General features: G+C 35.0%; 1 protein-coding gene across 4 annotated transcripts in view; it reads left to right on the top strand.

Moving 5' to 3' along the window:
* sgk1 (serum/glucocorticoid regulated kinase 1) overlaps positions 1-26702 on the top strand; it is a 91983-nt gene that overhangs the window by 42181 nt on the left and 23100 nt on the right. For all 4 annotated transcript variants that reach the window (XM_005162299.6, XM_073938095.1, XM_073938096.1 and 1 more), the window contains 2 exons: positions 5600-5839; positions 23142-23339. In XM_005162299.6, the coding sequence (XP_005162356.1) occupies positions 5600-5839; positions 23142-23339 (438 nt within the window). The remainder of the gene's footprint in view (positions 1-5599; positions 5840-23141; positions 23340-26702) is intronic.

Here is a 26702-nt window from a genome sequence, read left to right as displayed (position 1 = left end):
AAAGTTTGCACTTTTAAGTGATGGTAAAAAATGCATTGAGAGTGTCAACTAGCAGCATTAGGAGTAAAAAAAATGCTATCCAAACATTTTTCTGAGTGGGGGAGTTAAAGGGTTAAATAATTGATTTCACTAAATGTTTTTAAAAAGAGTTTAAATGATTTAGGAAATTGAAACACAGTCTTTAGATGTTTTGAATAGTTTGTCAATGTGTGATTCATGTTAACTGTTAATTGTTTTTGTTTGTTTGTTTGTTGTCTGTTAGACCCATGTGACACGTGTACTGCCTATCTTGGCCAGGATGCTCTTGTAAGAGAGATTTTTAATCTCAATGTGTCTTTCCTGATAAAATCAAGGTTTTAATACTACTACTACTACTACTACTACTACTACTACTACTACTACTACTACTAATAATAATAATAATAATAATAATAATAATAATAATTGTAATAATAATAATAATAATAATAATAATAATAATAATAATAATAATATGTATAAAAACAATAAATGAACCATGTTGTATATATAGTTTTTGAACATTTAGTTTAATTTATCACTTTTTGTCTGCTAAAATTACATTAATTTAACATGAACAATTGATTACATTTGATGTTATAATGAAAATATTCACATCATGTAACAATATTTTGTTTTATTTGTTTATACATTTGTTGTTTTTGTATTGGTTTACCTGTTTTATTTTTATATTTTACCTGATATAGATTTTTTTTCTTATCATTTATTTATGTTTGTGAAGCGCTTTGAGTTGCATGTATGTTTGTAATATAATACTTATGTTTTTTAATGTTAAAAATGTTGAATGGTTATTTTTGCTTTTTCAAATAAAATTAATACTGATAACATTGTAGTTTATGCAAATCTCTATTTACTGTAGATATATGAAAACAATGAATGAATTATGTATTTATATAGTTTTTGAACAGTTGGTGTTGCATTAGCACTTTTTGTCTTCTAAAATTAAATGAACATGAACAACTGATTAGATTTGATGTTATAGTGTATAAATTCAGATAATGTATTAAAATTTTGTTTTATTTGTTTATACATTTGGTCTTTTTGTATTGTTTTATTCGTTTTTGTTTAATATTTTTCTGATATTGATGTAATTTCTTAGTATTTGTTTATGTTTGTAAAACATTTTGAGTTGCATGTAGCAAAAGTGCTATACAAATAACATGTATTATTATTATTATTATTATTATTATTATTATTATTATTATTAATATTATAATTTCGGTAACACTTTATAATTTAGCTTTTGCAGCTGCAGTTATAAACTGCTTACTACCGTCTATTAATGAAGAGTTAATGCTTAACAGATAATAAATTCACTATTTGCTCATGTTTAACAGATGACTTACTCCTTTATTCTGTACAGTTTTTTTAAGACTGAAACTCAGTAGTGCTGGAAAAAATGTGGGGAACACGTAGCAAACCATTTTCTCATATTTTAATGTTGTCCAGCCATTTAGTCATACTGGCAGGAATGCAAGTAAAGCAAGTAAAATTGTAATGATGGAATAGGCTTCTCTTTTACAACAATTTACCTGGGAATATTGCAGCCAGCTTCTAGCAACCAGTAAGAAAACTGTATCTCGGAAGGGTCTAAAACTCAAACCCCCTACAAAATCTGAATGGTTGGATATTGTGTTTAATGTTCAAAATATAAACAGGATGACTTTTACTTTAAAACTACAAATAGACAAATACCTGCAATGTTAGGAGAAATGAATTGCACTTATGCCTTTACACAGTAAAAGCTGATCTTTATATGCTATTGTTAATGTGACCTGTAAGGAAATATAGGACCAGTATTGTGGTAAATGTGTTATTGTATTTTTCCTAAGAAGAATAAAGAAAAATAAAGTAGAAGAATAAAGTATATAAGACTGAAACTCAGTAATAATAATGAATATCATGTGAGAAAAATCCCATTAAACATTATAAATAAAGGTCAATAAAATTATATATATACATTAATTTATTTGTTTATTATTCTATTTTTATTGTTAAACTAAAACTACTTGGAGTTTTTGTCGTTCAAATTTAATCATGTAACACTATTAATATTAAATATTTCAAATGCAGAAGACAACAAATATACAGTATATGAAGAGATGAGGAAGTTCTTTGAAGTTTAAAGCAAAGAGACTCCGAGTCTTCGTGTTCTGCCACATTGATGAACACATGTGATGACATAACTTTGAAAATCCCATCAAAGGAGATAGGAGGAGATAGAGAGAGAGGGAGAATTAAAGATAGCGTCCAAGTGAGCAGTGATTTGTTGTGATTGCTGACTATACATTGTGATTGTTTACTTATGTAGGACATTAGAAATCAATGTTTTTATTAATATCAGGGATTTATATATTTTTCATCACTGGATAAAAAAAAAAACAAAGGTCTGATCATATAGATTTTGAGATTGTTTTTGGCCTGTAGATGGACTGCAGCGGGAAGTGGAAATCTGTCAGCCTGGGCTCCCCGTGAGCTCCAGGATTTCCTGGGGCCTAGAAAATTGCTTTTCACTCAAGGGATTGAAGTCATTAAATACATTGTAAACTACAAAGAAGACATATGACCCCGTGGCCTGCCTCTTTTAGTCAGTCACTGCTGGCGATGGAGGACGCCTTTCACATTTCATTGTTGAGCTTGTAAAGACTCAACCCCGAGACGCCGCTTGCTGTGTAATCTGGCGGTACTGGAACAAAATGCAGCCATCCAAAATTCACATTCGCAGATTTGCCTCAAACCATAAACAACTCAAGATGTTTCCACATGATCTTTTGAGATGCTTTGAAAAGCGCGATATTTGACAGATGGACTCTTTTGCATAACGCAGTGCTCCAGCGCACATAGATAGAAGATCAGTTCATTTCTGCTAGATGAGATTAAGTTGTACAGTGAATATTATGCAATCTCACATTATGTCTCATCTAAAGGGATAGAAATATGTTACTCTTATTATTTTTTACATTATTTTCTTAAACTATGTTTTCAGTACATTTATTTCTAATTATTTGTATTATTTAAATGCAAATGCATCTTAATAAAGGCATTTTATTTACATTTAAACCACATTTTATTTGTATTTTTTTATTCTTTATTTTATTTTTCTGCTTTTTATTATTATTTCACTTTATTTTTTTTCTGTATTTTACATTGTTTTATTTAATAAGTCTTTGTAATACCCCTGGTCATAATCTGGTTTTTAATTTTTTTGTATTATTATTTTTTAACTTGATTGTGTTTTAGCTCATTGGTCTTGAGCATCATTTTATATTTTGTATTATTTATGTAAAATTATTTTGTTAACATCAATATTTTTTTATATTTTACATAATTTGATTAATTTAATGCTTAAGTATTATGCAAAAATGTATTGAATATTTTACATTTTATTTTCCTGATAATTTTCTATTTTTCCTTATTATATTTTCAATAGTTTTGTTTTAACTCTGTTCTCCAGTTTACCATTTTGCTTGTATTGTATGTAATGTTTCATAATAGAATGTTTTTTTTTAATTCTTGTTTTCTTATTTTTAAGAAACAATGTTATTTGTATTTTATTTGAATAATTTCACTTAAGTTCACATGTTTATATTTTTCTTAATGCTTCTTAGCGTCATTTCCGTTTACATTTTGTTTATTTTTATTAGAATTTATTGTTATTATTTTTGCTTCACATCTCTTTCACATTGTATTGTTTTAACTTAAAGGGCTCTATTTTAACGATCTAGGCGCAAAGTCTAAAGCACATGGTGCAAAAGCATTAATGATGTGTCCGAATACACTTTTGCTATTTTAGGACGGAAAAATACGCTCTGCGTTGCGGCACATGGTCTAACAAGGTTGAGATTATTCTCTTAATAAGTTCTGGTGTGTTTTGAGCATAAGATGCATTAAACCAATCAAAGTCTCATCATCCCCCATTCCCTTTAAGATTCAGTTGCGCCGTGCCATGGCGCATTAGCTGTTTACACGGTGGACTTTAAGTGGAAAAACTGAACGTTTCACTAGTGAGAAAACAATTAAACAGACCATATGTAACGAGAGGATGAAGAATCAGCCTCCTTCAATCGGCCTTTGCTTATCTCTTACTCATTTTCATGGTTTAGGAAATGGTGTTGTACGCACTCCACTGAAGACATCCATTAGCCTACATAATTAATTATTTTGTTACGAGCAAAGATTTGTTTTAAAACTGTTTCTAAATTAAGTTCTATTTTCCAGCAAATTAATAAATGACCAATAATAACAAAGTGTGGTTAAAAAACGGAGTTATATCCAAACACACATCCTATGCCCGTATGGTCTAAAACCTGACAGGTGGACAGATTATTGTTTTTTAATAAAACAAATTTTAATATGCATATAATAAAAAAATCTTAATAATAATAACATTATACAAAAGCAAGTTGCCATGTATTGCTGTACATCCTGTGTCTATTAAGCAACGTTTAAATGAGGCGCACAACTACCGCGATGTGCGCTGGACTTTAGACCTGCTTTCAGCTGGTCTATTGCACAGTTTGTTTTAGTTCCTTTAAATAACAACGCACCAACAATGCACCTTAACACACCTCCTTTCTAGACCGGAGCATCCATGAGTCCACTGTAACGTTCCCTTGCAGAACGTATTTTGGATAAGTGTGTGCGTTCGTTTGTATGTGGGTGTGTCGTTTCATGCATGTGTTACAGGTACGAACGGCATTGGAGGATCCGCATTTCGTGCTGATGACGTTGGCCGCTGACGCTGGGTTTGCGCCACCAATCGCTGGTTGGCGTAGCGTTTAAAAGCCGAGCCCAAACTGCAATGGCGATCTCTCTCTTTCTCTGTCTCTTTCCTTCTCGCCACTTCTCGCTCTTATTCTTTCTGTGGGTCTCTGTGAGGACAGTCTCTCTTGCGAGGGCTAGTCTGAGAGAATGTGTTTTGCTTGTTTAATGCTCTTGTCTAAAGTTTGCGATTTAACAATGTTTGTGAAATTGTCCAGTTAACTGACATGTTTGAGTGATGCCTCGGAGAGGTGTAGGAGTGAGTAAGTCGCGCGATATACATATACAACACTCAGATTGATATTTTGTATTAGTTCAAATACAAAAGTGGTGCAAATGGATTTGCTGTTGAAACAATGTGGAGCAAAACGAGAAAATTAGGGTTGTGCTGTTCTGAAAATAGCACGTCGTGGCAAACAGGTCTTGCACCTTATTATGCCAGGTGTATGATAGGGCCCTAAATGTCTTCAGTCTCATTTGTTACTGTTTTATATATATAAGGGATTTTGAGCTATATAGAGAATAAAAGGCTGATTTTGAAGTAAAATATAAAAGAATATCATTAAATATCCTGACTTATAAGCATAACATTTTCCTCTGGGAATTCACATATTCATCATAGATGATGTTAGTTTTATTATCATGTCATGTAAACCATACTGATATATATCAGTAGATGTTTTTTACTGGAATTAATTTGTAAAACCCCCAACCTACTGGTCATCACCACACAATTTCCATGCGCCATCATCCATTATGTGATGTGTAGATATCAAACTCTGTCATGCTTTGCCTTCAGGTGCGCAGGTGGATGAGGAATCCCAAGGTGAATGTGGAGAAGGTCCAGGCGAAGGGCTTTCTGTCTCCCTGTCCCAAATGTCAAGAGGGCCAGGACCTGTGGTACACACACTTCCCTGCACCTTACGGCTGCTGCCACTACAGTCCTGGAGGATACTACCTCCCGCACCCGCCCAGCCCACTCTGCCAGCCCTGTGCCCCCTGCACACCCTGCCAGCCGGATAAGAACAAGACATGCAAGGTCAGGCGTTTTATTAACCTATCTAACCATCTGTTAAGTGTTTATTCATCTTACACCAGTGACTCTGAAGATTTTAGGCATCTAAAGTCTTGCTTGTCTGCTTTACATTTTAAAAATAAATAAAAATAGCTATTTTTGTGTTAGTAGAAAATACCAAAGTCCCTTTAAGGAAAGTCATTTCACTTTGTGGCCATCTTTGAAACGCCTCTCGGGTAGTAAGCTCCGGCATTGTGTTTGAATAGAGAAGCATCTAATTCTCCAAACTTGCTTGCCAAGCTTACTATTACGTTACATGTTAGGAATCACTAAATAAACCTAAACAACAACTGTCTCTTTACATTTATTTCTAAACATTCGAATCACACAAAATATGCAGACATTCATGTCTGGTTTGAAGCCTTGCAGGAGAATCCTCAGTCAATAATGATTGTTGATTGGCTCCTTTACTAGAAGGTGGGGCTTCATTCACCATATTGACCATTACACTCTTCCCCATTCAAAACTATATGTGTGACAAGTCTTGTGTATTGTAGTCTTTGATAATACTTATAGTACTTCATTTTTTTTCTTTTTTTTCTGAAACTGATGTGAGGACAGTATGGCTGCTACCTATTCATAAAGTTCACTTGATCACAAGTTCAAATGCAAAAACTATGGTGCTTTGTATATAGTTTTTTGTTTGATTTTTATTTTTAGTGACTGTTTTGCATGTGCAGATTATAGATCTTTTTCATGACAAAACTGCTTTTGACATTAAAGGAAGCACTTTTGTGTTCAGGGAAGTTTTATTCCAAAAAGACTGAAACCATTTTTTCAAATTGTACGTCTGCATTAAAATAGTCCCAATCCATCACAATGTAAAACATCAATAGAGAATGATATAAATATTTGGTCACACTTTATTTTGATGGTCCATTTGTTACATTGCATCTACATGCCATCTAATTCTCGTTAGATTATAAGTAGCCTGTTAAGTTAGGGTTAGGGTTAGTGTAAGTTGACATGTACTTGCAAAGTGTCTTATAGTCAGTTAAATGTCTGTTGAAGGAGCAGTAGCAACAGATATTAAGCAGACAGTCTACTAATACTCAAATGAACCACCAAAATAAAGTGTTATTTCTTAATGTCATTCTGAATGTTCAAAGTTGTAATTTCTAAATGTGTTTACACTTTTAAATGTCTGATAATTTAAGGATGTTCTCCCCGTGTTGGCGTGGGTTTCCTCCGAGTGCTCCGGTTTCCACCACAGGCCAAAGACATGTGTATAGGTGAATTGAATAAGCTAAATTGTCCATAGTGTATGTGTGCGAATGAGAGTGTTAGGGTGTTTCCCAGTGATGGGTTGCAGCTGGAAAGGCATTCACTGCATAAAACAAATGCTGGATAAGTTGTCGGTTCATTCCACTCCAGACTAAGCCGAAAAGAAAATGAATGAAAGAATGAATTTAAGGGGGAGTAGAATATCACCTCATTGTACAGAATATGAATAAATCTTACTCAATTGTTTATAATTTGTTTCCAGAATTTAAATAATAATGTTGTTTTTTTTGTAACTGGCAGAGGTATGGTATTCGGATTGCAGCAGTAAAGCTGTGATCATCAAGTCAAGGTTATTATAATGAGCTAAATCTAAAATATTTGTTTTTAATGTGTATTATATACCTATGGGTGACAGAGTGGTTCAGTGGTTAGCACTGATGGCTAACAGCAAGAAGGTCGTTGGTTCGAGTCCAGGCTGAGTTATTTGGCATTTTTAAATAGAGCTTGCATGTTCTCCCCATGTTCGTGTGGGTGTCTTCAAGGTTCTCCGGTTTCCCCCACAGTCCAAAGACGTGTGCTATAGGTGAATTGAATAAACCAAATTGACTGTAGTGTGTGATTGTATGTGTGTGTGTGTGTGTGTGTGTGTTTGTGTGTGTGTGAATAAGTGTGGATGTTTCACAGTATTAGGTTGCAGTTGGAAGGGCATCAACTGTATGAAACATATACTGGATAAGTTGGCAGTTCATTCCGCTGTGGCGACCATAAATCAATAAAGGGACTAAGTCGAAGGAAAATGAATTAATGAATGAATGAATATTTGAGAGGGGTCTGGATGTAGACCTGGTGCAGTGCAATCTGAGCTGTATCCAATGCTTTGTAATGCGCTCACCTAACCCCACCCCTAACCCTACCCGTCACAGTGATGTCACTCACTATAAGTGACAAAAACACAATTGTTAAAACATTTCTAATTTTAAAAAGAGTATCTGAATGATACTAAATAACACAGAATTGCTGTAACTTTGGATGGCAGACTGCAGTTTACAGCAAACGTGAAATGAATCACAACCATAAAAAAGAGTTTAGCAACGGCTGCAGAATCTATATTTCAGGACCTAGAAAATGCCCTAGACGTAATTTCTCTCCATTTAGTTTGTTTATTTGTATCCCTTGTGGTGCAGGCTTTTAATCTTAGCATGCCGTGGGGATGCATAAGAGGCTATCAGGCTAAGCATGTTGTCTTTCCATTTAGCAATGCTAAACAGCTTCTAAGGGTTGGACTTGGTGAGATGACTAGCGCTTTCTCCTCCAACTGTTTGACTGGCTGTGAGGGACAGTGAGTATTAGAAAGATGACACAGAGCTCAGAGGGAGTCTGGGTTTTTACAGAGATCACACATGACAGGATCTCTGCCCGCTACGCTTTATGTAACAGTCTGAAATGCAGTCCATTGTATGTGTTTCTATTTGAGGAGGGTTTTTTATGTGACAAACTTCAAGACGCACACACAGGTCAGGCTCTGGTTAGTATTAGCATATCATTTGATTATGTCACTGCTTCATGGAAATTAATAGGATGGAAAACTAACAGGATGGAAATGAAGAGCTAAAGTTAGCCTTTGCTCAATGAGGAACTGTTTTTGGCTTGCATGGGGGTGATGACTTGGATTTTGATTCATTTAATACCTGTGGTTTTATCAAGTATAATGGTATGGTTTACATTAACTCAAAGCGGATGGCACAACAAAACATCACAGAATTTCATCAGCTTTGATTTAATCAACTATTATAATCATATTTGGAGAGAAAGAGATGAATCTTTGCTAATTTTTAATGAAGTGACTTCCAGAAACTCACAAAAAGTGGCAGTTGTTTGGACAGTGTAAATGGCTTACATAATGGTCTAAATGGAATTTAGTTGTTATATTGGAATTAAAGGTGTAGTAGGTGATCTGCCAAAATGCTAAACGTTTAGCATTATATCTTTGAAACACAGTCCTTCCCCTGCCAATCAAAGCCACGTCTCCTGAAACACGAACGCGCACACCTTAAAGATGACAGTAGACAACCCACTATGTTAGATCATGTCATTCGCCAGTTAGAAAATTTTACAGTGCTTTATAATACTACAATTCCCAATGAAAAAACTGTATTATATCTAGCATGTTTCAGTTGTGTAGCAAGCAAAACTTGTCATAATGTGCAATATTTCATGCATGCAAGGATCGCTGGTCTTACTCTCTTATGTGCTTGGTCCTAGAGCGACTACTGTATGTTTAGTGGTTGGCTGGCGGGGTGCAGGAATTAGACTTATTACTAAGTCATACTTGGATGCTATTTCAGACCGAATATTCAGAGTGGATGGTAAACAATATAGGGAGCGTGTCACAGGTTGTCACTGTTTAAAAATGAACCAATGTAAATATAATACTAAATCCACCTCAGTAAAGCAGGCTAGGTGGAATAGTGCTATTTTCTGATGTTTTGTTGTTAAACTACATAAAAGTCAACATCATCGATGCTGTAAAAGGTTCCTTTTGAAGCTGAAAATAGTCACATCAATCTTTTGCCAGAAGATTTCAGTGGCTGAACAACACTTCTGTGCATATAAGCCATTCGTAAAGCTAAACTAAATCTACATACGCTTTGGGTGACTAAGGTCGGTTAAATAAACAGGAGCTAGATTATTTAAAGCTTTATATATAAGAAGCAATTTTTTTAATTCAATACGAAACTTAACAGGCAGCCAGTGTAAAGAGGATAAAATTGGGGTGATATGATCATATTTTCTAGACCTGGTAAGAACTCTGGCAGCTGCGTTTTGTGCTAATTGAAGTTTGCTAATAGAAGACAGTGGGCATCCAGCAAACAGTGCATTACAGTAATCCAGCCTAGAAGTCATAAAAGCATGGACTAGCTTTTCTGCATTTGAGATGGATAGCATACTTCGTAATTTAGCGATATTTCTCAGATGAAAGAAGGCAGATTTTGTGACATGGGATATATGATTTTCAAAAGTTAAATTGCTGTCTAATATGACACCCAGATCTTTTATAGTAGAGCTAACACTAACTTTGTATCCCTCTAATCTGTACAGGATTTAGGCCCAATAAGTAATAATTCTGTTCTGTCTCAGTTTAAGAGAAGAAAATTGTTGGTCATTCAGTCTTTAACATCTTTAATACACTCAGTTAGCTTAGACAGTTCAGATATCTTATCAGGTTTAGTTGAAATATATAATTGAGTATCATCTGCATAGCAGTGAAAGCTGATCCCATGTCTTAATAATGTCTCCCAGGCGTAGCAATTAATTAATAAATTAATTAATTGTAAACAGCAAAGGGCCTAAATTTTTGTTGAAAATTTAAACAGCAAAAAATGGTAAAAGTTAAAAGCATGATACTAACCCAGCGGTATTATTCCTTGCATTAGTTCACTAATTATGTCTGCCAGATAATGGAAAAATCTTATATTGCGAAAATGCATTTTTTGTGTGATATTTATTGCGATATTAATACAATTTTACAGCAGATGACTTGAATAGCTAGAATTAAATTGTTAATTAAGATTGACTTGAATCATTATGTGGCTGATTGAACCAAACAAATTGAAAGCATAAATATATAAGACAGAGCAAAGATAAAAGAGAAATAAGAAATGCTTTATGGTTTTCTGTGAAAGTAGTTTAAACAATCAAATTTAAGTACAGTAATTAAATAAGCAAATGTAATGCAAAAAAACACTGTATAGTCTTATTATAATATCAACTCAACATTGAAGATACTGTGATGCGACTATTCTGAATGCACATGTTGCGATATCGATGCTGAAAGTGGTTGAAATTGGGCATTCTCCAAAGATTTTACACCATTTACTTCTGTATTTAGTGTCATCCGCTTATTATTGGATTACTAAAAATCTGTCCTAATGAACAGTGTCTAATACAAATCACTGTCTAAACTAAGCATCTAAAAAGTGGGTGGGATTTTGTGTGTGTGATTGATTTTATAACCTCTTACTTCTCCTCTGCTTTACCACAGATAGATAAGCAGTTCTCAGATAACCACAATACTAATGCTTGCACTGTTTTATTCATGAATTTTGTGTAGGAGCCACAATGGGCGGCTTGTATATCAAGGTTAAGGCTGGGTTAAAAATATATGTGTCCTGACAGGGAGAGCAGTAGAGGGGAAGAGGAAATATTATGGCAGAGAGAGAAACCGAGAGAGATGACACATCATTTTGTGTCCGGCCGGTCCTGAGGGTGATGTTATGTAACCTAGTATATCAGGCTGAGAATGACAGAATCAGCAGCAGCGGCGACTGTGAATGACTGAATTCATTCAGCAACCTCAGACTAATATATCATTCTGTTCATCCTCATAACCTGCCTTCCTCATCATTGTCAGTGCAAGTTGCTTGCTAATCATTTAAATGTTCAAAAAGTCTATCATTTGTGTAACTTCATATAATTATGACACACAATTGAATGACGTTGTTTCAACTCAGTCTTGGCCAACGGACCCTAACACCACCATAATTTATTGAATTATCTTTAGTTTACTTTTACAAATAGTCATTTAGCAGACATTTTAGACCAAAGCGTCTTACAATTGAGGAGGCATTCGGTGATTCAAAAAGAAAAGCCAATACACAAAAGAATTGCTAATCATACAAAAAATTTAAAGGAGTGCTGGGGGGGCTAGGGGGAGGGGCAGTGTTTGAACTATACAGTGGCCTTTGGGGGAGCCCACTTTTTTTTCTTGGGGGGTGGGAGTCAAAGCTTTTTCTTTGATTTTGAGAATCCCTTGCCACAGAAATGTTGGCTATAAAACACACAGGATACCTGTCCTTAAACTGCAATATATAAACAAAAAATCTATAAATATAAAACAAATAGTCGACGCAGTGGCCTAGTAGGTAGTGCTGTCACCTCACAGCAAGAAGGTTGCTGGTTCGAGACTTGGCTGGGTCAGTTGGCATTTCTGTGTGGAGTTTGCATGTTCTCTCTGCTTTTGCGTGGGTTTCCTCCACAGTCCAAAACATGCGGTAGAGGTGAATTGGGTAGGCTAAATTGTCCGTAGTGTATGTGTGTGAATGAGTGTATGAATGTTTCCCAGAGATGGGTTGCAGCTGGAAGGGCATCCGCTGCGTAAAACATGTGCTGGATAAGTTGGCGGTTACATCTGATTTCTGAAAACTGATTCCAGCAGTGGGGGGTGTAGTAGCTGAAGGTGAATTCAACCTGCTTTGACTGAACTCTTGGAATTTCTAATTTAATTGATCCTAATGATGTGAGCGTACTGACAATTAGTATTGTTGTTAATAAAGCCATCAGTAAACTAATTCTGAGCTCTACTTTTACAGTGGTAAACTCTAAAAAGTGCTGGGTTGTTGTAAACTAGTGTTGGGTTAATTTTTATTGAAATTGAAATCATGTTTTTGTTTTTCCAAAAAAGTTTGGTTTGACCATATTTGACCCAACGTTGGGTTACAACAGCACAGAGTTTTTTTAGGATGTTAACTCAAAACCTTCATTTAAACTTCAAATTGTCCAAAATAAGTGAAGAGTAAACTAAATGTAAGGTTACACTCTAGTTTGTGGTTTGTATTAACCCACTTCAATTATGGAGTAACCCAACATTCATTTAATTTTTTAATACATGTTTTAACCCAGCAGTTAGGTTTGTACATACACTATTCAATACCATTGGGTTAATACAATTCAGCATTCTTAGATATTGTCAACATTTTCCCCTCTTAATTTAGTTCCACTTTAAATACATGATAGGAACTACACGTCTGTCTCCCAGTTAGTAATGCCAACAAAAAATATGTCATCCCAACACAAAAGGATAAAGTTAATTAAATATTTCACAAGATTTCATCTCAGTAAAACACAAAATCCAAACAAGCAGCACATTTTGTTTTTGTATATAACAGTACCAAGATAAATTTGTAAAATGAAAATCCTTCCAAACTCCCTCTCTCTCTCCCCATCATGTGTGATGAATTTGGATAAATATATCATTGTTTTTTTTTTAAAAGGAAGACCATGATCGTGTTTTACAGTTGATGCTGCTTGGAGAGATTTTTCTTTCACGCCCTGTGGAAATATGGAGAGCAGTGGGGCTCCTTCTGGCTCGGCGTGAGGGTTTGTGTGCTTGTTTGTGTTGTGGAATTAATGTGGCTGAAAGATGCGAGGAGCAGGGGGGTTGCATCGATGACTCATTGCTCATGAGGTCTCACACACACGCACACACATGCAGGGCCAGTTTTTATAGTGCCAGCTTTCACCAGGTTAAAATATGAGCATCAAGTTTGATTAACCACATTGCTCTGGCCTTTAGAATTGAGGGGGCTGTTTTAGTGTTGTGAGGCTGAAATAAGATCTTGTGTGATATATTTGAAGTCTTTGGTAAATAATTACTCTATCAAGCAGATTATTACTGCCATTGTGATGATATTGAGCATTAAGACTTATTTAACTCTAGAGGGTTTAAAGTGAAGTCAATTAAATTATTCATTTTAATACCTTTTGATTCTTGTAGATAATTAAACATGTTTACACTACCGGTCAAAATTTTGGGGTCAGTAGGATTTTTAAATGCTTTATAATCAGCTTATCCAGCTCACCAAGGCTGCATTTATTTAATCAAAAATACAGTACAGATTGTACAATTGTGAAATGTTATTGCACTATAAAATAACTGTTTAAAAGTAGTTCATCATTTAATATAATGATTTATTCCAGTGATTTTAAAGATGAATTTGAGAAATTAGAAATCACTCTAATATTAATTATTATTATTGTTTTTATTATTAATAATATAATAGTAATAAAAGCAATTATGGCTGGAGTAATAATTCCATTTGAAACTACAGACAACAAGAAAGCAGTTTTTATTTTATTGTAATAAATATTCAACTATTTAACTTTTTTTTTTTACATTTAATAAATGCCGTCTTAATGAACAGAATAGTTTTCTTTATAAAAAAAATTAACTTTTGACCAGTAGTGTATACCTGTAAATTAAAATTTTAGCATCATTTAATCGCCCTCTTCATGGCATATCAAATCAATGATTTTCTATCTTATGAATAAGACTAAAGATATATTTTGTTAATGTTGTCCTTTCAAAGCCAATGGCATACAACACAACACAACACAACACAAAACAACACCAAACCAATTGAAAAAAAATGTTTTTGAATGAAAATAATCTTAAGAAAGTAAACACTGGACAAAATAGATATTTATTGAAGGTGTAAAAAAAAAAGCTTGCAATAAAATAACACTTGATGTCATTAACTGTTATTCTGTGGTCAAAAACAGAAGTCAGGATAATATACAATTTTAAGGATTTTATTTATTTATTTATTTTTTTTTTACAAAGAAATAGCATTGGATCCCTTTTACTTTTAATGGATGTTTTTTTTTAAACGATAGTATCAGTATTAATGACTATAAATGTGTCCAACCCTCTTTTCGTTTTTAGGTTGAGATTATGTCAAACATCAAATAAATATGCATATTTCAAAGCACTTTACAGGACATATATTATATATATTTAAATTTTCTTTTTTTTTCTTAAACTCTACTATTTTTTATATATATATTTTATATTAATGTTAAGCACCTTGGGTCTGAGAGTAACGCAATTTCGATTCTCTGTATGTCTTGTACATGTGGCTGAATTGACAATAAAGCTGACTTTGACTTTGACTTTGACTAAAACAACAATGTTACAAAGGTTAACTGAAAAAACAACAAACCCCACTGATTTTCAATGCATGAACAAGAAATGTGAGCATTTATTATTGAAAATATCTCAAAATGCTGGTATATTTCTCAAAACATCTTCATTTTTCTGCAGAACATCATCAAAAATACAGGAAATGCGAACCTGTTACTTTCTGACTTATTGCTCCTAGATGGAAATGACGATAAGGGAAACTTGTTGGAGTTGTCTTGGATGTTTCTCATGCCTTAGCTGTACCTCAGAATCAATCTAAAGTCAAAAGTTACCATTTCTCTATAAATTCTCCCAGGACCAACTGATCTGACACTAACGAACCACAATAGTTGTATTGCTTTAAACTCTTCTGTTTTAATTTATTTTAAGGAGAAACAGATACATCCATTGATGGCTTCTGAGCAATGAAAGAGCAACTAGTGTGCTATAAATATTGTTTTGTGCAAACCCAACCACAAAAACACACAGTTCTCCATCATCAGTCCACAATCGGCGTGTGTGTCATTAGTTCCAGTAAGCTCTAAGCTGTTTTGATGTCAGTCACTGGGATTCCAGAGCTTTGACTCAGATTTTAAAAGAAAAAAAAAAAACAGATTAAACAAAGATTCTCCTCTTCCTGCTGAGATGTTGTGGACTTTTGCAGTGTTATTTTAGTATCACTGACATTCTAAAGTAACACCATTTTAAAATGAGGTGTTTTAGTTTTTGTTAAGTGTTCTGTATGTAAGTTTTTAACTCTTGTAAAGCATTAAAATACTATGTTTGCAGATATTTAATAAACATGCCAAGTGAACATTCTTGTTCATCTGAAAAACAATGCTGAAGTCAGATATTCTGCTTTGAAAATGTCTGTTACGTGCCAGAACGCTGTCTTTGGTTTAGTTATTTTAACCCGCCAAATGCCACTTTAGCCACTTTAATTTAAATACAGGCATTCAGAAGCACAGAATATGCACTCATGAAATGATAAGGTTTACAATCTAATTAATACTTATTAATCCTCTTTAACATTATTAAATGTAGATACTGAATAACTGATAAAGTATGTGTTAGTTTGCACTGTTTCACAGTTCTATCTGCTGCTACTTTCGGTAGTATGGCAATATGTGTCATGTAAAATGCCATTCAAACTCACATTATTAGCATTTAACACTTAATAAAGCACATGAGGTGTACCTGAGGTGATCAGTTTATCCTATTGTTCACCTGTGAGAAATAGAAGCTATTTCTAATATATCAATTCGAGAGAAAACAGTTTAAATCAACCTTTAGACTTGTGACTTGGTCCTAATAATAATAATAATAATAATAATAATAATAATAATAGTACCTTTTATTTATAGGCGGCTTTCATAGCACTCAAGGACACCTTACAGTATGTCACAGGCACATTATAAAAACACATTATAAAAACAGAAGAGTAATAAAACATAGTATTAATCCATAAAGTCATTAAAAGAAATTCTGAACAGAAAGGTTTTTACCTGGGATTTAAAATTGGATCAGAGAGGTAATCGGGTGCCAGGTTGTGAAGAGCTTTGTAAGTTAATAAAATAATTTTATATTATATACGATAAAAAACAGGAAGCCAATGCAAGTGAAAGAGAATTGAAGTTATGTGTTCAGAAGCACGCGAGCGGGTGACTAGCTGCTGAGTTCTGGATTAACTGTAATCTGTGAAGTTGGTTAAGAGGGATACCAGATAGGAGGGTATTGCAATAATCAATCCTTGATGTAACCAGATCATGTACAAGCACTTCAGTATTTTGTTGGGATAGTGAAGGGCGCAGTCTTGCAATGTTAAGCAAGTGAAAAAATACAGATCGTGAAATATTACTGATATGTGAATTAAACGAAAACATACTATCTAGTATAACCCCGAGACTTTTAACATGAGCTGTAAATTTTACTGGAGAATTATTGATAGATATAGTAAAGGATTGAGCTTTAGAAAGAACCGATTTAGAGCCAACCAGAAGGGCTTCAGTTTTACTGGCATTTAACTTTAAAAAGTTACTGGTCATCCACATATTAATATCTCGCAGACATTTAGTAGGATCGGAGGGGGGGTGAGATTGAGCATTCTTAGTAGACATATAAACTTGAGTATCATCAGCATAAAAGTGAAAATTTATGCCATAGGAATGAAATATATGACCTAAAGGTAAAATGTAAATAATAAATAAAAGAGGACCCAATACAGATCCCTGAGGAACACCATGAGTGACTGAGACTGCATCAGAGTGACTGTTCTTTACCTGGACAAACTTTTTTCTGTCACTTAAGCAAGATGTAAACCAGCAGAGGGCATTATCAGCGATTCCAATTGAGGCCAGTCGATCCAGTAATATTGAATGATAAATGGTATCGAAAGCAGCGGTGATATCTAAAAGAATACGTATAGACAAAGAGCCAGAATCAGCAGCTAAGAGAGGATCATTAACAACCTTAGTGAGGGCTGTTTCTGCGCTGTGTTTGGGATGGAATCCAGACTGAAAGTGCTCATAGATGTTATTAGTAAGCAGGTGTGAGTGAAGTTGAGCTGCTACTGTTCTTTCCAATATTTTGGAAACAAAGGGGAGGTTAGCAATTGGCCTAAAATTGTTTAGATCATTGGGATATGCACCAGTCTTTTAAGGTATTGGAGTGATAGAGGCTATTTTTAGAGATGAAGGAACGGTAGCAGTGGATAGTGAAGAACAGACAATAGATGTTATGAAGGATGAGAGTGAATTAATACAGGACTTAACTAAAATAGTCGGTAGGGGATTATGTAAACAGGTGAAAGTCTTAGATTTCATGATCTCCTTAGCAATAAAATCAACCGTCGTAATAAAGTAATAAACGTAATAAAATCAACTTTATTTATAAACAGATTTTATTTTAGAGAGCAGACTAAACTGTGTGCTCCTCATTTTCTGTCTGATTCAGGCAAACTGATACGACTGCTTTTACAGTGTGAAAGCACGTGCTTGTAGGGGAGTGACGTGGAGCCAATCCGTGAATCACAGCACATTATGTTAGCTGACTAATCAGAGCCTCTTGAGGGCGAGCCTTTTAGAGGAACTAGGAAATATGACTATACAAAAATATAAAATATATTACGAAATATTTTAAAAATTGTGTGATTTTCTACAAATGACGTATGAGCACAGGTTGCTTTGCATTTTAAGAACACAGCCAAGCTATAAAAATACACTGTGGAGCATCTCTTTAAAAGCCTGTACCAGTGTAAATTTATAACCGGTACTTTTATATTATATTTTATAATATATTTTAATTTTTTACATTCTTAAGGCAGTTCATTCTGTTGTGGCGACCCCAAATAAATAAGGAACTAAGCTGAAAGATAGTGAGTGAGTAATTTTTAGTTATAGTACATTGGGTTAACCTAAATGAAAAAGTAAAATATTGCTTTAGTAATTATATATAACATGAATATCTACTATGAATATAACATAAATAAAATAATATCTATTTTACATGTTTCAACTAGTACAAAACAGCATTAATGTCATGCAAGTCATTAAGATTATAAAATCACAGTTTCAAGACAACAATGGACCAATTAGCAATGAACTATTTTCATCTGTTTTGTTCACGCGTCTCATCTCTGGCTCTGTAACCCTTTGTCCCTTATGAATCTCAGCTCAGGGTTAATGAGGTTAATGGTTACTGGGTTTCCAGGGAAAACACACTGCACACAGAAGTGACAACAGCGGCGTCAGTTACGGTCAGACTTGTTCAGCTGATTCATTATCTCTGTTTTGGGCCATGTCTTTCTGCAGCCCTCATCGACACCGCTTCATGTTTAGCTCTCTGGTCCTGTGCCAGCCTACGGTGGCACAAAGCCAAATTCTCCCTCACCGACTAAGCGTGGGCCAGCAGTGTCAGCTGGGTAGAAGTTCTTGTGAGGAAGTTTGTGACCTTCACCTGCTTTCTATATTTTCTCACAGTCATGTTGAAGGAGCTATTATATTTAACAAGCTGGTGCAGAAAAGGCCTGAATCATTCTGTAATCTTTCCTGAATCGCTTTGCAATCCTGCTACAAAGAAGCACAGCGGCGCGCTGATAGGTTTTAGGAGGGAGGTAATACCTTTTTTCTATAGGAATGGAATACTTTCCTGGTTCAGAGCGGCTTTAATTGTGCTTACAGGATTTAGCGTTTCAGGGCTTTACTTTGCTGTACTTTAGGGACAAAAACAAAACCAGCCACAGCGAAATGAGCTAAATCTCAGAAAACCTGCCTTTGGGGATGATCTCAAGAGTTAAATATGATTTATAAAGGTTTTTTTTTCCTTTTATGGCGTGGTTTGTTTGGGTTAATTTAAAATGGCTTTACATGAAAATAGCAGAGGTTTATAGTATTGTATGTCATTATTAAGATAGGTTGGGTTGGAGGGACGAGACGCGTACATTGTAAAGCACTCATAAAATATTTTTAGCCTTTATGGAGCTGATAAATGTTAGTTGATATATTCATGAACTTTTTGTTAAATGAAGGTTGAGATGTTTATATGAAAGGCCAAAGTTTAAGTTATAAGCTGATATTTTTTTTTCTTCTGCATAGATTTGTCTATTTTTTGCCTCCAATAGTTTTGTATAAACTAAATGGTCGTGTAGTGTGAAAAATGTTTTATATTAAAGTGTAAATATTTTCATTTTCTGTTAGGTGACCTATTTTGCGATTGTTTGTGTGGCAAAAACATCAGATTTTTTAATGCCTTTACATTGATTAAATTAATGTACGACATTTAAGTTCAATAATGAATTTTGTATATATTTATTTTGTATATATTTATTAATCAGGGGTCACCACAGGGGAATGAACCACCAACTTATAAAGTATATGTTTTTTTGCAGCGGATGCCCTTCCCGCTGCAACCCATCGATGGGAAACACCCAAACACTCTGAGTCACACTCATACATTACGGACAATTTAGCTTACCCAATTCACCTATAGCTCACGTAAAAAGAATAAGTAAAAGAATACAAAATCCAGTTTGGTAAATGACTAAATACTCAAATTTGCTTGCTTTGGTATATTATTACCAAGTTGCTCAAATTAAATGCTTAGCAAAGACAAGCGCATGTAAATGCATGTATTTTAAACCATTTGCCTGGAACATTTTGCATAACGCATGACATATGTGCAGAACAACTTCCCAAAAGACTTTGATGTCAAGAGGGTGAAGGACTGGGGACTTTCAGTAGCGTTTGTCCCAGCTGTGTTTTCAAGATGCAGTGCAGAGGGAGAGACAAAAGCCTTTAGGGAATCCAACATACTGTACAGGCCAATCCCATACAAAAGTTTGGTTCTAATCTCCTCAAACAAAGCATGATATTACCCACCCTGGTAACATATACACTCATAAACACACACAAACACACCTCAGGGCTTTATAAATACAACAACCTTGTATTGACAAGAAAATCTCTGCCTGGTAAATACTGTACAATTACAATAGCAGTGCAAAAAGCCTCGCGTGTAAATTACCAACTCATGGCGGGGGGAGGGGAGAGTTGCTGATTAACCATTTTTTTTATCTTAACATTTTTTTCCTGTTAAGTGCGCTTACATAATCAGCAGCTTTTGATGTTGAAATATTTGGGCCAGGCTTGAGCACAAGACTAGACTTAAAGAAAGGCTGGTTACAGTTCCCGGATCACCTTTCTCTGGAATCTGTGCTTGATTCCTGGCATCAAAGAGCAAAGTGCGTGTCTTGCTGATTATTGTGGATTATAGACTGAGCCTGAGTCAGTTCTGTGACGTCTTTCACTGACCCTTGAGCTTTTATCAACAGTTACAGTTGAATTTAGATCTGACCTTTAGGGGTGAACTTACTTTAAAAGACACTTTTAAAACTGTATTTTATCTGATAAGGAATGCAGTGCATGTTAATAATCATTGCGATTACTAATAGTGTACTCTTAGTGTATTGTTAATTATCCCATAAATCTTTGACGCCTGAGACGATGGATGCCTTTTTTAATTGTTTATTTATTCACTGAGAAAAGCACATGACAATGGTAATGCAGCAAAATGGTTGATTCTGTTTATTATGCTTTATTGTTTCACTCACTGTGTTGTTTTTGCATGTCATGCTTACTCAGTGGGTCGTGTGACGTTGTGGTTAAAGTCCGAACTGCTAACTAAACCTATTTTTTGTTGTTTTGAACTTCCCAATAGTCAGTTCAAAAACTATTATGATTATGGCCTTGAACAAGACACTTAATCGCAGATTGCCTCAGAGAGATTGTTTCAGTGCTAAGTTTACTGTGAGTCATTTCTTCTAAAAACAAAAAGAACATCTAGTACATTTTAATATTATATCAATGACGATAAATCGATGAAAATGTCACTTTATATCATGTATTCTTTAAATAAGTAAAAAATCAGTTGTTTATTTGAAAAGTCCAATTTAGGCTCATTCTGAAAAAGTAGCCCTAAATACATTTCTGGAGATCTCAAATTATGTAGCCAGAGGTACGTATGGCAGCATTTCATCTTTAAAATAAACTCTACGGGGAGGTATAATGCCGTTCCTTTTTACACTTACTAGCTGACCGCTTACCTCCATATGGACTGCTTTTCTGCTGTTACCAGTTTATCCAGTAGTTCGCCATGTATGTCAGAGAAGAACTTTTACAGACAGCGGGTAAGAAAAAAACAAATGGAAAAAAGTAAAATAAACAAGTTAATAACGAGGTGAGAATATGGTAAAAATCAGGCGAGGGGTTTTCTTTTTCTGGATTGCTTTTGAAAACAATATTAGTTGTGTTTAGGGAAGGATGAGAGTGAGTCAGTCTGTCAGTCGAGCCCATTGATTTACGTGAGAACATCAGGCGCGAATGGCACTCATGAGAGAAATTTGAGATCTGAAAAAGCATACAAAGCGGCCTCTGGTGGATTCGCAAAAACAATAACTGCATTAAAAAGTACCTCCTGGGATATATTTGGCACTCTACAGAAATGTATATAGTGGTACGTTTTCAGAATGAGCCTTGGTTGGAAAGTCCTACTTACCCCAACTTTGAAATGATAAAATATAGTCATTACTTTTAGATGTAGTACAAAAACAGTATACATATTTACTGTTGTTAGAATTTTTGTAAACAATTATTGCCATCTTTGTGGCATAAAACTGTCTCACATACACAGGTCTTTGTACATTAAAATAGGAATATTAAGCGAACAACTTCATTTTCCTAAATATTTTTCACCACACAGGGCAAATTTGCATTAGACTGCAATTCCCAAACAGCGCTGATGGGCGTACATATTTCTGCAGATGATTTACTGATAATAAACAATTAAAATGATGATAAAAATAATATTAATAATAATAATAAATCCTTAAATTTATATAGCGCTTTTCTGGAAACTCAAATCGCTTTTTTAAACATTTTTGGGGGGAACCTCCTCATCCACAACCAGCATCTATCTGGATGACGCAGTAGCAGCCATATAAAGCCAGACCACACATCAGCTGTAGAGGAGACAGAGTGATGAAGCCAATCATGATAGGTCATGATGGACAGATAGACTCATCCGAAAGAAGGCACTCAATGAGCAGTATAGAATTCCCTTCACTATACTGGGGCATTAGGACACACATAGTTTGCAGTTTGAGCACCCTTGCTGGCTTTACTAACATCACTTCCGGCAGCAATCTAGCTTTCCCATGTGGTCTTCCATCCAGGTACTGACCGGGCGCAGCCCTGCTTAGCTTCAGTGGGCAACCATGTGATAGTTGCAGAGAGCTTATGATCAAACATAGATATATCTCATTTACATTTCCTAAAGCAAATTAAAAATGTTATGTTGGACGATGTGTTCCTCTCGCAAGCTGTTAGTATATATTTTGCCCTAGGCCTGTTGCATCAAACAGGGGGCCTGAAAATGTAAAACTTCTGAAAACAGGTTTCAAGGTGCAAGTGTTTTTGAAAATTATGTCGCTATCGATTTATGTACACTACCAAAGCCAAAATTGTTAAAGTGATAATGGAATGAGCATGCGAATTACAGTTCAGTCCATAAATATGCATATCTACAACTAATACAACAATTGTGGACCACAGGACTGCAAGTGCACGGACATCTAATGTTTCTTTACTAACTGACAGTGCTGCCTACTGGCCTGGCAATCATATTAGATAGATCTGTTTCAGATAGATTGTTTGAAACTTTTTATTTACTAAAGAAATTTGGTCCGTGCACATTTTCCCCTCTTCCATCAGTTGTTTGAGCTTGTCCTACCTCGTTTTTGTTTCACCACAGGCGAGAAAGTGGAAAATGCTCAGTCGACATCTCAACGACAGTAAAGTGAAGGAGGTAGAGCCAGAGGGGCATGTGATCTGCCCCTGGACAATGTCGCCCCTGCTGGGAAGCCCTGTACTGCTGGAATGCTGCATTTGCAATGGACCGTACATCACTTACGGGCATGAAGAAGCCTGGCAACCACGTCAGCGCACACAGGTCAGCACTAAAACACTATCACATGCACATAAACACATACCAGCTACATATCTAATGCACAAACGCATGAGCGTATTTGCATTAGAAAACAAAATACAGCTTTGTATTTAAAGTGTTTGCTGTTACGCATTCAGAATTTTCCTTCAGTGGTTTCCTACAATAGGTTACAATGTTTTCAAAGTCTAAAAATGAATTATTTACATTTTCTCATGACATATACTAGGGATATCCAGATCCTATTATGTGATCAGAAATGGAGCCCAATCCCGCAGTTTCAGATTTGATCGAAATCGAACGTTACCTCCCAATCAGGACTCAAGTATATATATATTCTCATTATTTTTAACAGATTATGCAGTGGCACAGAGTTAGACCTCTTTCTTGACTTCACACAGAAACAGCAAAGAATGCGGCATGACATCACTTTGTTGCAGAGACGCTATGGGTTAAATGCCGGCAAAGTAGAACTCGGAAGCAGCTTGGAGTCCAAAAGTGAAGAATTGATGTCATTTATTACTTAATTGTTCAAGCTACCTCACAGAAGTGCTCTGTTTGTTAACAGAGTTGTTGATTGTTAAAATAAGGTGAATTCAATTAAAAATAAGGATCATCCTGGATCTGTTCCTTCGCTCTTCTTAATTTATTAATGTAATATAGAAGAATCAAAATGGGTTTTGGTATCGGTATACTCAAAATCAAATGACTTGGAATCGAGGGCAAAAAAACCTGATCGGGACATTCCTAATATACATCATCATCAGCATTAGCTATTTCGTTTGTCTAGAATGATTTGTTTAATGATTTCCTCACTGTATACTTCTCCTCTCTGAGAGTTTACCCTGCTCTGATTGGTCAGATAGACCAGTCTGTTGAGATTGGACTAGAGCTGTAATCGGGCATTAAAAAATGAAGCCCAACAGAATTCAGCCCGAGCTCAATATTTTGATTGACAGCTTTGTAAAAAGCCCAAACTCATTTACAGCCTGAAAATATTCAAATGTGTGCATGCAAAATTTTAAGACTTCGCTGTAGTTGCCGGTGCAACCAAAACATAAAGTCAAGCCTCTTTAAAAAAAAAGAAGGTAAGCCCAAAGACCTTCAGCTCTAGATTGGACTAGTTACAGTGTGTGACAGAAACCAAATCCTCATTGTCATATTCGAATTTCTGCTGCGAAAGCTTTCTCTGCACCTGTAAACACAGGAACATGAACAGTAATGATGGCATAAAATCACATTCAAAGTGGATTTTCCTTCACTGTGCAGAAAACAGCACTCCGAACAGCAAATCTAAAAAAAGATCAAAATACATGTTAGATGTTGCAGACCATAGACTGACATCATGCAAATATGTTACAAACATAAACATGTTTGTGCAACAAGTAAAACTGCATTTACTGAGGATCCCTTCATACGATTCAGAATTTGCTGTTTTGTTTTGGACAATAGTTTCATTTTGGCGTCACGGTGGTGCACTGGGTAGCACAATCACCTCACAACAAGAAGGTCGCTGGTTTGAGCCCCAGCTGGGCCAGTTGGCATTTCTGTGTGGAGTTTGCATGTTCTCCCCGTGTTTATGTGGGTTTCCTCCAGGTGCTCCGGTTTCCCCCACAGTCAGAAGACATGCGCTATAGATGAATTGAATAATTGGCCGTAGTGTATGAATGTGAATGCAAGACTGTATGGGTGGTTCCCACTGTTGGGTTGCAGCTGAAAGGGCATCCACTGGGTAAAACATATGCAGTCATTCCTGTGGCGACCACAGATTAATAAAGGGACTAAGCCAAAAAGAAAATGAATGAATGAATGAATAATTTAATTTATCTGACGTGCACTCTGGTCTTTGAACCTTTATAACTTTTACTTAAAGAAATAAATTGTGCTTCTCGAACCCGGTATTTCACAAAAAGATTTTTTTTTTATCATTAATCAGTGGATTTAATAAAGCACCACAAATATTTAGACACTTTCTGGTTGTCAAATGTTGTGAAACGCATGCAAACATTATTTGTTCAGACTGAGCACATTTTCCATTTGTCTTCAGTCTTTCTGGCCTGAGCTTGATTTAGCCACTTAGCTGTTTACACAAGATAAATGAGCAGCCAGACACATGGGCTGGGAAAGCTTAGCGTAGGTGCACGTGTGAAGATGTTAATACTGTCCCTCACATATTTCAGCATTCTGTTAGCTGGCTCTCCAGGGAGCTTATTAAAGAAGTGGATTTGGGTAATTGCTCTTTCTGTCATTCTCTCTCAAGCTCCCGTTTGTCCTTTCTCGTTCACACTCAAAGCTTGCTGCCTGGGCAAAAAACTGTCTGCCAGATGTCACATGATTTCGAGACCGATGTGACAGTTCATATGAAACTCATAATTTCACTGTAATGAGTGTGCATGCTTGTGATAAAACTTTTTTTTAATTTTCCAGGCTCACATCTTTCTGTTAGCAAATCTAAAGTACATTATTAATGAAGTGAAGTCCTTCTTCCAATGTTGTGAGAAATGCAATTTTTCTACAAAAATGTTATTAATTAAAAATGTTCCAAAAAACGAACAAACGAAACAACAGTTCTGGGCCCCATTTCAGAAAGGAGGTTAAGTAAAAACTCTAAGTAGGTTAAGTAGAAACTTTGGGCTTTCCATTTCAAAATGGCAGGTTTGTCAAACTCGAGAAAGCAGGGTAAGTCAAGCCTGTTTCTGAAAGAGAGGTAACTTTAACTCAGTGGTACGGGGTTAATTTACTCTGTGACCCTAACCTGGTCAGGAGCAGGTTTTATTCTCTAAACTCTGAGTTTCTGTTGGTCTCCTCCCCTTTTTTAAAGACAAAGCGGTATTTCTCGCCTTAGCCTTAGTCATTCATTGGCAACGTTTCAGTCACACAAAGAACAAAGTTACGAGAATGGCTTGTCCTTTATTGGGACAATAGTTTAACTAATACCATAGTTTAAGCTTAACTTTGATATAACTGCAAAAAAAATAAAAAATAAAAAAAATAAATATATATATATATATATATATATATATATATATATATATATATATATATATATATATATATATATATATATTGAATATATTGAATTATTGCTTGTTCTAAAAACAATTGATCAATAAAAAAGGCAGGCACTTGTAGATCTTATAAAAACACAATTTTTGACGCTTTATCTTAAACTGATCAACATGTGTAAAAGTGGGAACTTCAAATTCAACATTTCTACCAAACGTTAGGCTAAGGTTATATGTTTTCTTGTTTTGTCAAATTTGTTTTAGAAACTATGCATTATTCTATTTTAAGTAATTTAAAGCAATTACATATTAAATAACTTAAAAATTATGGCCAATACCCCACTTTTTCAAGTCCAAAGTCAAT

The sequence above is a fragment of the Danio rerio genome, chromosome 23, assembly GCF_049306965.1.
Source record: "Danio rerio strain Tuebingen ecotype United States chromosome 23, GRCz12tu, whole genome shotgun sequence".
In the NCBI taxonomy this organism is placed as follows: Eukaryota; Metazoa; Chordata; class Actinopteri; order Cypriniformes; family Danionidae; genus Danio; species Danio rerio.
This window is presented reverse-complemented; position numbering and strand designations above follow the sequence as displayed.